At 38.1% G+C, this 14,721-nt stretch overlaps 1 protein-coding gene across 6 annotated transcripts in view; it reads left to right on the top strand.

Annotated features, from left to right (window-relative positions):
• Nucleotides 1-10,385, top strand: part of CPQ (carboxypeptidase Q) — a 448,086-nt gene extending 437,701 nt beyond the window's left edge. For 5 of the 6 annotated variants that reach the window (XM_078072196.1, XM_078072193.1, XM_078072195.1 and 2 more), the window contains exons 8-9: nt 2,953-3,018; nt 9,857-10,385. In XM_078072196.1, coding sequence (XP_077928322.1) covers nt 2,953-3,018; nt 9,857-10,020 — 230 coding nt within the window. In that variant the 3' untranslated portion in view covers nt 10,021-10,385. The remainder of the gene's footprint in view (nt 1-2,952; nt 3,019-9,856) is intronic. The other variant, XM_078072199.1, reaches the window with a different exon arrangement.
• The last annotated feature ends 4,336 nt before the right edge of the window (nt 10,386-14,721 follow it).

Here is a 14,721-nt window from a genome sequence, read left to right as displayed (position 1 = left end):
CTGGCAAGAGCTGAGAATAGAATCCCCGGAAAGTAGGCTTTACTTACCAAGAGTGGCTGGAGAGAGAGAGAGGATGAAACCAATCAATATTCTTCTCTACTTTTGTCCAATTTGATATTTAATAATTCTTTCATTTATCCATTTAGTGAGTCAACAAATATTTATTGAGCTTCTATTACATGCCAGGCGTTGGGAATTGGGACAAAAAGACCAAGTTCTTGCCCTTATGGAGCTTATATTCCAATGGGAAAGACAAGCAGCAAATTATAAAACCATTACAAGAATAATATACTTTTAAACAGTGAAAAGGGGGATAACGAGGGATCAGGGGGAGGAGTTCTAGATAGAATGGTCCGGGAACTCTCAGGAGGACTGGCAGGCCCTTGAGAGTGTGGCCCAGACAGAGCAGAGGACTTGGTGACAGATGGGCTCTGCTGTTCATCTTCTGATAGGCAGTCCCAGGCTGCCCACTGTATGAACATAATTCTTCACTGTTTTATGGTCCAGGACACCTCCTATTTGAATTTCTGTCTCCATGTCATGAGGCAGAAATTGGTATGGGGGACCAGAGCAATGAATGGGATAAATTGTGCAAATAGTTACCCACTGGGGAGAAAGTAGTTACAGATTCCTGGGATAGGGCAGTGAGAGAAGGTATAGAACACTGGTTAGGAGCACAGTTTTTAGGTCAGAGGCACCTGGATTTGAATCCTATCTCTACCACTTACTATTGTATGACTTTAGACAAGTTCCTTAAATCTATTTTCTATCTGTTAATGCCACGTGATGACCATCCCTTCATGGGGTCACTGGGAGAACTACATAAAATCATCTCCATAAAGCCCTAAGCACACAGGAAGCACTCAACACATAGTGTCCTTGTTATTCCCGCTGTGGGAGAGTCTGTACCAGCTTCGTGCCGCAGGGATTAGTTAGTCTTGCTGTTGCTCTGTAATTCTTCACTTTGTGGAAAGATGAATCACTATCACAGAGTTCAGGTACATGTGAACTGGAGGCTCACCAGGGCTGAGGGTGGTGACTAAGCTATGTGGCCAAAGTTATCCCAGCAGCCAATCCAAGCTTTTCAAAGAGATGGAAGTTGTAGGCTTATGCCTGGACCTTTTTAACATAGACTCGGCAATTCTTGGATAAATTAAGAGTTTAGAAACTAAAATTATAATACTTTTTATGGAGTTTTGATTGGGGATGTTTTCCCTTCCCTTTCCTGTCCTGTCCTTTCCTTTCATTTACTGGTTTTTTTGTTTTTTTTTTTGGTTTTTTTTTTTTTTTTTTCCCCTTTCCTACTTAGAAGTTGCTTTCTCTTCTGGAGAGCTATGGGTTAGGAAGCTATTAATTAACTGCTTCTCACTCTAATTTTCAATGAGATTTAATACAGTAGGGATAAAGCTGCCCTTTTTGAAAAGAAAGATTAAATGTCTGCAAAGCCCATGAATTGATTTTCTAATTGTTTTGGCAGTAATGTTTTTCATTGATAATGTTGCTAAAAGAAATAATAATTTTAATTAAAGTTTAAATGTCTTTTTAGATTTTATAGATTCTAGGGGGACCATTTTCTTGCAGGGAATAAGACCATAACATTCTTCTCTAACCCCACAATTATGATCAGGGGAATGTCTGTAATACATTCCATTGCAATTAAATTGCATACCCCAGACTGTTCAAGATCTGTTTATAAAGGAGAAATGGATTTTCCACAGCTGCTTGCCTGTTAGTGCATCTTTCATGCAACATTGCAGCAGCAATGTATATGCTGAAATAACAGACTTGAATTTAAACTTTCAAAGCTTTCAAATCTTTCAAAAACTTCTCATTCCATGAATTGCTTAATTTGTGTACATGAAAATGCACTGATTACAAATGAATGAGACTTAACATACAAAAAGAGGAGGCTATGAGAATCTTTGTATATTTACCCCCCCCCCGCAAATTTTCGGGAATTAGCAGGTATTCAATCCTGTTCCAGTATTCTGCACAGACCACAGTCATTACTGAGATCTCTCTGTGAAGATTGGAATCTGGTGTGAACAGTATGGGGCAGGTTGGATATTTCTTACAATATTCATGGGACCATTTTCACCGTCAAACAGCTGGAAAATATTTTCTGAGATGAATGTTTATAGAACAGATTTGGAGAGGAGAGGAGAGAAGGGGATGGGAAGGAGGAGAAGGAAAAATAATCCAAGCCAGGTCAAGGTGGGGTCATAAAGAATAGACGTCATGGTCCAGCTATTTCATCTTTAAGAACAGTTGTCAGAACTTTAACTTATTAAATTATAATTTTAAGTCCCTCCAAGTTGCATTTAATTGATCAAGCTGCTGTGTATGTATCGGGTCAGCCCTATGGATCTATAGCATCTATTAATTGAGTGCCTACTAATTTTCACCAGAACCTTGAAAGTCAGATCTTAGTAGCCCCATTTGGTGAGTGGGAAAACTGAGGCTAAAAAGCCTTATATGATTCACCCAAAGTCACCCAGTTATTAAGCAGAAGAGTTTGAATGTGAACCCAGGCCTATCTGACTCTAACTCCTGTGTTCTCTGCTGTATCTCCCTGCGTAGGTCCAACTTCTTGGCTGACATACTCAAGGATATGTCTTCACATCCTTAAATTCCAAACCTCCCTTAGAAATAATTTCCTAGCAGTGAACTGCCCTAATAATGTTGTAGTTTATTTCCAGGAGCTGAATGTTGGCCTTCAGAGCAGGCTCCTACTTACCAGCTTTCTATTTCTAAAAAGCATTTGATGATTCCCTGTTCAGAGCTCATATACCTGTCAAAAGAGACTGCAATTTATCCCCAGGGATAGTTAACATTCCTTCCACCCATGAGAGCGTGTCAGGTGCTCTCAGAAATTGCAGTGCAGGCTCTCCCTCAGTGCTGGTCTTTTAGACTAGTAGCTGTCACTGATAAAATGTCTCCTTGGAATTGCAGAGACAAAGCTGCAAGGCAGCCAACAGGACCACCTCGTAACGCCTGTGGTTATCAGCATCCTCACTGGTAATATCGGATTTTCTGGAGTTGTTTTAGTTGTATGAAATGTTCATGGGAACTTCGATGATCTCTGAGGAAATGCCTTCTGTAATGTTCCAGTTGTGAGGGGAGGCAGCCAGATTCCCACCCATCTGGCAGGCAAGTTCTTTCAGGCTGAGCCTGAATGGGAATTTCAGAGGCCTGGAGAGGGCATACACAAGTATATCTTGCTTCTGTTTTTTCAATATGGAATTTGGAGCCTTTCCTGTCAGCCATCATGCAGTGTCTTTAAGAAGCGCTGAATTGGAGGAAAACAGCCCCAAGTGAGCCATACTCTGTCTGCTGGAATGAAATGTCCTTTCCTGTTTCTTCATGTACACGGTTCTAATTCATCTTCCATCTACTCTCAGTGACTTTCACTCTTTGAACTCCTTGACTTTGTCCTTAACTTGTACATGAATTTGCTTTCCACCTGATGCTCCTCACCAGCTTCAGCTGGTTCTGAAATGTCACTGTTTCTGTTAAAATACTTCTTGCTCCTACCAAAGTAAACACACAGATTTGTCTCTCCTGGGTGTGCAGTGAGATCATGACATAAGGAACCTTCTGGTTTTAAAATGGACCTCTGGCCTTTTCACTGGGAATTTTGGTTATCTTCATCCATATGCTTTCTAGAGAATTTCAGAAACTAGGATATTCTCATGTGGCCTGGTCTTTGACACCTGCCCCCCAGATGATACCTCTTCCCTAGCCTTCTCTTCACTACCATGGTGTTTACACAACTCCACCTCTATATTCCTCTGTAGCATCTCCCTAAGGTGCAACTCTAGTCTCCCCGCCTTCCTGCCCATTGGTTCCCAAGGGCTCCCCATTTATGAACTACATTCCATCTATTTTCAGCCTTATATTCAGGACCTTCCACAGTTGGTTACCAATAATTGATCTGCCAATAATTAACCTAAGTTACCCACACACACACATCACCCAAACTGGAACGCTCATGTACTCTTTCACCTGGAATGTCTGTACCCCATCTCTTGTCTGTTGACATCTTAAGTACTTATGTTAAAAATCTCTTTTACAATTCCGTATCAGTCCTCACCTTTCTCTACCCGATATTGTGGCCCTGGAGACTGTTATGTACTGCATTAACAAATCACTCCTTCCCTCTGGCTTATGATTGGGTTTGGCCATGGGGAGGCCCCGTAGGCTACAGGAGGCACCAGCAGGAAACTGATTGATTCCCTGGCTTGTACAAATAGCCACGACTGCTCTGGTGACCCTCTCCTGCAGCCAGAGCTGCTTTTTTTGCCTTCTAAGCCTAGGAATGGTAATAGCTTCTTTGTTGCCAGCCCTAGGATGTATCAGCATCTCTTCTGAGCTTTATTTAACCCCGACCGCTCTTTGTAAATAGTCCTTTCATCAAATTCTCCAAGTTACCTTTTTGGAGCATCCCATCTGTTTCCTACAAGGACTCTGATACAGCACCTTCAAGGCCCAGTTTACTTATAAAATTCACCAATTTCATTCATTAGCTCAACAAATACACATTTGTCTTCTATTTGGCACTATGTTACAGGCATTGGTGACAGAGTAGAGAACAAAACAGAGGCCTTACCTTAAGGGAGTTTACAGTATAATGGGGAAATCAGATTTCAAACGTGCAATTATAACAAAAGATGGTGGAGATTATAAGAGAAGTATGGAGTGCACAAAGCAAGGGGACCTAGTCTAGGGGCCAAAGAAGGTCATTCAGTTACATGAGCCATCTGCTATTTCTTTGTCCTTTCCTCGTGGCACTCAGTACATTCTGCGTTATTATTGCTTGTGGACACTCTGTCAAAAGCTGTCTCTTTTGAGAGCAGCAGCTGTGTCTTTTTCCATCTTTATGCCTGCCTCAGTCCTTAGACCACTGCCTAGAATATTGTAGGAACTCAAGTATTTGCCCAATTGAACTGGATTGAGCCTTCTGAATATTTGTGGACCTCAGCTCCAGCCCAGCCACTGATGGTGTTACATTATCAGTCTGGATGATGGTCAGATCCCACTTTTTTCAGAGCCACTGGGCTAACAGAAAACATGTTTTACTAGTTTAGAAAGAAAAATTATTGAACTGGAAGAACTCTCCTCCACACGGGTGAAGGGTTTACTAGGCATTGTCAGCTGAATACGCCCTGTTTTGGATATATCCTGGCAGGCATTGGAGTCATTAGTTGTCAGAGGTGAGGTTTGAGTTTTTCTTTTACACTTATTTTTTTGCCTCACTGGCTTGTGTTTGTTTAATAGCACCATAGCTGAACTCAATGTGAAATATGAATGGAGATAAATCCAAATTCTACTTCAGAGCAAGGAGTTTGGGGCCATAGATAGAGATTAACCTTGACACAAAGTTTTAAAAACTTGAGTTGGGATAGAGAAAATCTAGACAACATCCTGAGGCCACAAAGGTCTCAGAAACAAGGACAGGATCCAATCCACAGGGCAGGAAGTAGAGGACTATGAGAAGAGAATGCTTTTAATATGGTAGACCAGAAGTTTGTAGACACATTTTTCCCCACCAAAAATAATTGTGGATAAAACAATAATTGCCTTTCTATAATACATGGCTTAGTGAGGCAAAGTAAGGGAATTCCTCAGAGATGAAAAATGATAAAGCAAGAATTGATAGAGGTAAGAAAACTCTGGAGCCTAGCAGAGGGTATCTTGTGTGAGGGTATCTGCCAATCTGTTTCCCTGAACCATGTTTTTTAATGAGCAGTGAGTGTATCTGGAGACAAAGGGGCCCTAGTGTCCTTAAATAAGATATTGATTAACTTTGGCTAAGTATGTGAGCTATGATTTCTAAGGTCTCCACTGAAGGAATTGAAATAAAACGTGTAATCTTCAAACTAGTAGAGTGGGAGGGGGGAGAAAAGGAATGATAGGAGGGGGAAAAGTCAACACAGATGAGGGCAAGAAAGAAAAGGGGGAAAAAAACAAATCTAGAAAACAAAATTAACTAATAGAACGCAAAAACTAGGATGGCATAAATGAATTCAATTTAATAGTAATCACAATCTTCATAAAGAAATTATACTGTCCAGTTAAAATTCAAGCTGTTAGACTAGATTTTTAAAATTCAACTTTAAAGTCTTCATAAGAGAAACCTCTAAAAACATAAGGAGCAAGGAAGAGTGCAAGTAAAATGATGGGGGAGTGGGGCGCCTGGGTGGCTCAGTCAGTTAAGCGGCTGCCTTCGGCTCAGGTCATGATCCCATGGTCCTGGGATCGAGCCCCATGTTGGGCTCCCTGCTCAGTGGAGAGTCTGTTTCTCCCTCTCCCTCTGCCTGCCTCTCTGCCTACTTGTGCTCTCTCTCTATCTCTCTGTCAAAGAAATAAATAAAATCTTTTAAAAAAATGATGGGAGAAGACATACTAAGGTAAAGGAAGAAGGTATGGCTATATTAAATATTAGGAAAAGCTAACTTCAAGACAAAAAGCATTACTAAAAATGAAGATGATAACTACACATTAATAAAGATGTTCAATTTATCAGGAAGCTGTAATTCTAAATTTGTATGCCCCTAATACTGTAAGTTTGAAATATATAAAAAAGAAATTGCTGGAACTACAAAAAAAAATATCCAAAATCACAGAGGGACATTTTCACATATCCCTCTCAAAATTGATAGCTCAAATAGACAATAAATAAGTTAGGTGTTAAAAGATTTGAAGAAACAATCTTGATCTCACGCATATACACAACACACAGAAAGCACATTCTTTTCCACACATGGAACATTTATAAAAATGGATCACACAATAGGCCACAGAGAAAATCTCAGTAGATTGAAAAGAATCTGTATCATATAGCCTGCATTCTCTGTAAGTTAAATTAGAAATCAATAATGAAAAAATAACTAAGGGAACCCCCATACTTTTAAAAATTAGAAAACACATTCTAACTTATGTATCAAAGAAAAGAAATCAAACCAGGAATTGGTGAATATTTAGAACTGAGTGATCTTGAAACTACTCCTCAGAATTGGCAGGATATAGATAGCTGAAGCAGCAGTAGGAGGAAGATTGCAGCCTTATTGCTTATGCTGGAGACAGAGAGAGCTGCAAAGCAATAACCTGAACATTCAACTCAAGATGTTAGAAAAAGAAAAGCAAATCAAGCCAAAGAAGGAAGAAGGAGGGATACAATAAATTTGAGTAGAAATCAATGGAAGAAAAACCACTCTATAGTAGAGAGTGTTAAAAAAATTGTCTTTTTCTTTTTTTTTTCAAAAAACTAATACGACTGACAAACTGCTGGCAAGACTGATGAACAAAAAAGAGAGAAGACACTAATAACTAATATGGAGAATGAAAAAAAGTGCATTCCTATACATGCAGACATAAACAGAGTTAAAAACAGGATATTAGTGATAACTTCATGCTGATTATTTTGATTTTGATTATTTTGAATATTTGGGCAAAACTCACACATTCCTAAAAAATATAATTTCCAAAGTTAATTCAAGAGGAAATACAAAATCCCAATAGCCCAATAACCAGGATAGAAATCGAATCATTAGTTAAAATATTTATCATAAGCAAAGTATCAGACTTAGATGGTTTTGTAAAGAGTTCTACAAAAAAAACCAGGAAATGAATCATTCTAATCTTACACAAACTGCTCCAGAGTGTACAAAAGAAGGAACACCTGCCTTTTTATGAATCAGATATATCCTTGATGCTAAAAATGGATCGCCACAAATAGAAAATGCAATTTTTTTTAAATGTAGAATTTACAATTAGCGACAAAGAGTATAAGCTTTGGAGAAAAGAAAACTAACAAAAGGTATGCAAGCTGTATCACAAAACTTTAAAGATGCTACAGAAGACTTCAATAAATAGGAAATATCAATATGCCATTTTCATGGATAAGAACACAATAGCCTAATATAAAGATGTGAGTTCTCCCCAAATTGACATGTAGATTTACACAATTTCCATCAAAATCCAAGAATATTTTTTGTACAATTTTAAAATGATTCCAAACTTCATCTGAAAGCTCAGTTAAGAATAGTAAGACATTCCTGAAGAGGAGGGAAGAGAAGGTGGGGGGATTTGCTCTGCCCAATTACAAGAAATAGAAAGCAGTAGTAATTAAGCTACTAGTAGTAATTAAGACACTTCTTATTCCTAGTATCTAAAATATTTTAAGAATTCCTGCAAGTTAATAAGAAAAGACAAATCAATTGAAAAATGGGCAAAAGGCATGAGCAAGTATTCTACAAAAGAGCAAACATAAATGACAAAAAAATGCATATATGAAAACATGCTCAATCTCATTAATAATTTTGAAAGTTAAAGTTAAAACCATAATGAGATAATATTTCATACCCACCAGATTAGCAAATATTAGCTTGACAAGAGCAAGTGCTCTTGTAAAACAAGAGGAAGACTCATATACTGACAGCAGAAGTGCACACTGAAAAGGGCAACATTTTGGAATTACACGATAAAATTAAACACACACCTACTCTATAACCCAGCAAGTCCATTCCTTTATTTAGATGCTAGAGAATGCTGATAACAACATATAATAACAGAAAACTGGAAACAACCTAAATGTCCATCATCAGGAAAATGGATAAATAAATTCAATGAAATAATGTACAGCAATAAAAAAAAATGAAAATACCACAGCTATACACACTGAGTGGAAAAACCAAGTCACAGAAATATATCTGGTGTATGTGTTTCAAAGGCAGACAGTATTAAACTATTTATTTATTTATTTATTTTATGTAATGCCATATAAATATAGGGTAAAACTAATTTTTTAAAAATCAAGGAGTGATTAACACACAAGCAGAATGGGAAAGTGGGTACCTCTGGAGGGAGGAAAGTTTCAACGAGGGGTGGGGGAACTCATAAAATGGGCTTCAAAAGTACTGGTAGTATCTTTCTTGCAATGGATTGTGGACATATGCATACTTTTTATATTGTCACCCATCCTGATATGCATTTGTGTTCTCTTCAATCTTATGTATGTGTAGTTCACAATAACACCACACATAAATAAATAAGGCCAGAGGATAAAGAACTGCAGTTGGAATCCACAAACTGGGCCCAGGAGGTTTTGAAGGATGACTAACGGAGGGCAAAGACTCCCCAAGGCTGTGGTCCATGGTGGAAGCTAGAGAAAAGCTTCACTAGAGAAAGAAGAAAGCTCTTAAGTGGGGCAAAGGTGCCTGCTGATGCCCTTAGAGGTTGTTGGGAAATTTCATGGGAAGTATATGAATGATTTGAGCAAAAAAACTTGAGCAAAAGAGTATGGGCTTTCTTTTGAATCCAGGAAGGTACATAATTTGCACTCTTGCAGATACAAAAGCAGATATTATCTTTTTATAAATAAATAGGACATTTCTATCAGTTACTTAAATAAAGTTTTATCTTCTTTAACGTGGCAGATAGTCCCGAAGTAGGCAATGTAGAGCCTATTCAGTGGGCTAGCAGTGTTTTCGAAATCCAGGCTCCTTCTGTCTTTCCACTTGGCCATTTTTAGTGTGGGGGCTTTATTACCCCATGCAGCTCCAAACTTTTCATCTACTTTTATGCAGCACTAGGGCATTTCCCGACTCTTGTCGGCAAAGTAAAGGCTTTCCTAGAACTTTCCCACAGCCTGCCACTCCTATCCTAGTAATAAGAATGGTATTCACTTGGCCATTTCTTGCTGCCAGAGAGCCTGGGAAAGTAATGATTTTGCCCCTGCAGCCTGCATAGTAGGAGCAGGAAGAGTGAAGCAGGGAAGAGCAGCAATGGTTTCTGAGCAGCTATTCAGCAATCTCTTGAAATACTTCACTAAGAATTCTTCCTCTTTTCTCCCCAGGAGCCAGTCTACTTGATGACCTCTATAAATATTTCTCCTTCCATCACTCCCATGGAGACACCATGACTGTCATGGATCCAAAGCAGATGAACGTGGCTGCTGCTGTTTGGGCTGTTGTCTCTTACGTCATCGCGGACATGGAGGAAATGCTGCCCAGGTCTTAGCAAGAACAGGAAAGAAAGCACTTTCGTCCTTTCTGGCCAGGAATGCTGGGTCTGCAGCTCCAGGAAGTCCCTCTTCAACTAACACTTTCTTCTCACCTGATCCATTTTCAAAGCACAGTACTTTCTCATACTTTCTGTTACCATCCTTCTTGATACTTTACAAATTCTCTGTTTCTAGAGGAAGAAATGATCCTCACCCCCACATAGAGTCAAAATATGGTAGGGATCACAGTGGGGACCTTTATTTATACCACCTGTAAAAATTATTATTTCTACTTTGAAAGTAAATACTGGATAAATATTTGGAAGATCTCTGGGTTTTATGTGTGTATTGATGAACATTAAATCAAATGCAGTGATACCAATTTTTATGTTATTTATTGAAGGAGTTGAGGAATACGCAATTGTAGTATGGTCTTAGTTGAATGTGTGGAGGCACTTGGCTTTCTAATTTGTACATTTTCATCTCATTAGAATTTTTCAAATGAAATGTGAATTTTTTTAATTAACAGGAAAAAAAGATGTCACCATTTGAAGATAAAAATCAAGTGTGTATAATCTAGTTGCCTTATTAAACATAATGACTAAGGTCTATCACCAGGCAAGTGATAGTAATATTTGACATTTATGTTTTATATATTTCACACAATATTTCTATGAAGTTGGAGCTTATTCCCACTTTGCTGTTAATGGAGTTGAGGCCCAGTGAGGCTAAATAATACTTATAGGGCCCAATAGAGCAAAAACATTGATCCTCGTCCACTCTGGGAACAATACCTACTATTCTTCCACACACAATGTCCAGTATTTAATTAAAAAAATAATTTAAAAAACTGCAAGAAAAAAATAAATGCATTGTCAAGAGTTAAAGCAAGTAAGAGAGCCAGACTAAAAGATGACCTGGAACTGTCAGAGGGGACTCTAACATAACTGCGATTGATACATTAAAGATCTAGAACTACATGTATGAACAGAAGAATTTCAACAGAGAGATGAACACTATAAAAGAGTCAAATGTCAATGCCAAAATAAAAAATATAGTATCAGAGATGAAGCATTTCCTAGTTGGGTGTTTTAGCAGACTGTGCTGAGGAAAGAATGGATGAACTTGAATATAGGTCGATAAAAATTGCCCAAACTAAAACAGGAAGGGAAGAAATAGTGAAGGAAAACAAACAAACAAGCACCAGAATGGAGCTTCCAAGAGTTGCGATCTAATATGTATGTGGTCTAATATACATGTCATTGGGTATCAAGGGACCTAACATACATGTAATTGAATTTCCAGAAGGAGAAGACAAAGTATCAGTTTTATTAATGGTAATAAGATTGACAGACACAGTAGGTCTTTCATTTCTGGCAAGGCAGCAAACTGGTACTTTGACACTTACACTGAAAACCAAAAATTCTGGATACCATCTGAGAAACAGTTTCTTAAATGTATGAGTTAACTGGTTAAAAGGTAAAGAATATTAGACAAAAAATTAACTGAAGGCAAGAACCAAGAGGGAGACACAGAACATTAAACCACCTTTCTCTTTGAGAAAATTTGCAGAAGGTGGTGAACTACACTTCCATTTTCACTGCTTTTCAGGGTTCAGAGGACTGTAGACAAATCCCAAAGCCTGCCATATTAAGGATACTAGAGACCCCCCAATAAAATTGAGACCTCAAAGGATTATACCTCAATACTATGGTGAACTAAAAATAAATTTGAAGACTGCAAAGAAAATTACCATTATTGAATAAGTGCTGAGTGGAGGGTCCGAAGAAATTCCCATAGATAAAGTTACGATAATATGAACTCACAGTCAAAAGAAAAAAAAAACTAAAAAAAAAAACAAAAAGAAAGACCCATAACATTCTGAGCAAAAACAAACTAAACAAACAAACAAACCATAATTAACCTGCAGTGTCCTCTGATATTGGAATTTTTAGATTGAGAATTTTCTAAACTCTATTATGTTTAAGGAAGTAAAAGAAGAGATTGAAAATTGAGTGAGAGAGCACAGGGCTATAAAAAGTGAACAGGCATATTGTAAAAAAAAAAAAAATAACAACAACAAACAGAACTTCAAGAAATATAGACAACTGGAAGTGAAATTTAAAAATTAGAGAGTCGGGGCGCCTGAGCGGCTCAGTTGTTAAGCGTCTGCCTTTGGCTCAGGTCATGATCCCAGGGTCCTGGGATCAAGCCCTGCATCGGACTCCCTGCTCAGCGGGAAGCCTGCTTCTCCCTCTCACACTCCTCCTGCTTGTGTTCCTGCTCTCGCTCTCTCTCTCTCTGTCAAATAAATAAATAAAATCTTTAAAAAAATATTAGAGGGCCAGTTTTACTGCAGATGAGAGAATTCATGAACTGAAAGAATAGTGAAGAAACTAATGAGAATTTAGCACAGAATGAAAAAGATATGGAAAATATGAATGAAAGGTTAAGAAATGTGAAAGAGTTAGATCATCTAATATATATTTAATCAGGGTTGCAAAAAAGAAAAAGTAGGACAAAGAATTATAATAAATGAGAAAAAATAATATAGAACATGAGAATAAGAAGAAATAATAAATGAAAATCTTCCAGAAATAATGAATTAGATCAGTTCACACAGTCAAGAAGTCCAGTGAATCCCAAACAGCAGAAATGAGAAGAAATCTACACTAAGACATATTGTAGAGAAACTGTAGACCACAAAAGTGAAGATCTTTGAACCAAGAGAGAAGAGATGAATTATTTTAAAAGGAGCAACAATTAATAATAGCTAACTTCTTAATAATAGCAACAGTGCAAGTCAGAAGACATTGGAAAGGTATCTTCAACATGCTAAGAGACAAATTTGTCAACCTAAAAATTCTATCCTCAGAAGTATCATTCAAGAACGAGAACAAAATAAGGATATTTTCAGGCAAATAAAAACAGAGAGTTTACCACCAGCAGACCTTCACTAAAGGAAATGTGAAAATGTGTACTCCTGGCAAAACTCAATGGTCCTAGAGTGAAGACAAGAAATGAAGAGTGTTGGCTCCACACGAAAGATCAGTGATCTTTTAGGCCCAACTACAGGCAATTACAAGGACTTTGCCTGGCAGGCCTCACAGGGGAAAGCTATCCTCCTCATGTAAGACTTGGTACACAGCTGGTGCATTATAGTTTTCTGAAGGGAGTTGCAGTCAAGGACTCAGGACCTCTGGGCCAGCCATGCTCATAAACATATCTGCATTCCAAGCCCAACATCTCCATTCAGAGGCCTCCTTTTTGGGAATCTTGACTAAGATACTTTTGTCTACTGTGACTCAGTTCTTTCCACTCTGGCCCTTTCCCCACCCTCTCTCCTCCCTGGCTCCACCCCAAGTCCATAAAATGGCAGGAGTCTTTTGTTCACAGCTCTTTGGCAGTTAAGATTCTCCTCCATCTGTGCTGATTCACCTGACTCTTGCCTGGCACCATTCTGTGGGGGAAAATGGAACATTGAGGAACTGGTGTCTATTTTTGCATCTTGTTTACATTGTCTCAGTAAGCAGTAAAGGCATTATTGTTAATATCATTTTGGCTAATTGTCCTAATCGATCACCTCAGCCTGGCAGCTCAATAGAAATTAAGAGCAAAGAAAGTAGCAAACATTTTAAACAAACATGAACTAAATTAAATAACACAATAATCTAGAATTTGAAAAGGAAGAAGATGCTTGGCTAGAATAGCATATAAATAAAAAGGGAAGTTACAGGAATTAGTGTTCTAAGGTCCTTGTATTTCTCTAGAAGATAATAGAGATACTGTTTAACTTTAGGTTTTGCTAAGTTAAATATAAAGTTTAGGTTTTCAAGTGTAACCAAAAAAAATAGAGGTAGAATGTAAAACCACAGAACAACCTCCCAAAAAATGGAGTAAGAAAAAAAAAAAGGCTCAATAAATTTGCTATCATATTCAGTGACCACAATGGGCTAATCAACTAAAAAAATATAAGTTTGGAAAATAAGTGACTTAATGAAATGAAGAAATGACCACTAAGTGACCCATGAGCCACAGAAGAAATCATAATTGAAATCAAAACATTTCTACAACTGAATAATAGCATACATACACACACACCCCCAAAAACACCTCCATATCAGAACTTGCAGAATTCAAGTGAGGGAGGGGTGAGGAGACCCTCTGCAGATCTCTAGCATTCTCAGTCTGTGAGCCTCTCTCCTAAGAGTGTATCCTGCGAACTCTAGCTACCTTGGCCTTCCAGAAACATTCAGATCCCTCTCCTCAACTCACAGTGGGCTGGGCTCTGCTTGGGTTTCCCTTCTCTGAACTGGAACTGGAACTCTTAAAGCAGTAATCTCAGGGAAGAATGGAGCTCACCTCATTTGTTTTCTGTCTCTTGGGCACCATTGTCCTCATTTCCTGATGTCCACTATCTTGTTTCATACATTTTATTTGGATTTTTAATTGGTTAATACCCAAAGACAAGTCTGGTTCTTGTTACTTCTGCTTGGTCAGAAGTGCGTATTAGGTCAGCAATTTCTGTCCAATGTATACAATCATATTCATTTTATGTTTTGTACATTTTGATTCATTCTTTTCTCACTATTTGATTCCAGTTTGGGAATGTGGATTCTCAGGGATTTCATGAACTGCCCAAAAATGAGATTAAAAATAAATGGCATCTATGAATTATCAGAGCCCATTGCCTATATCCTAGAAATGGCTCTTAGGAA

Source organism: Halichoerus grypus, chromosome 5, assembly GCF_964656455.1.
Source record: "Halichoerus grypus chromosome 5, mHalGry1.hap1.1, whole genome shotgun sequence".
In the NCBI taxonomy this organism is placed as follows: Eukaryota; Metazoa; Chordata; class Mammalia; order Carnivora; family Phocidae; genus Halichoerus; species Halichoerus grypus.
The sequence above is the reverse complement of the archived record's forward strand: the minus strand, read 5'-3'. Positions and strand labels throughout refer to the sequence as shown.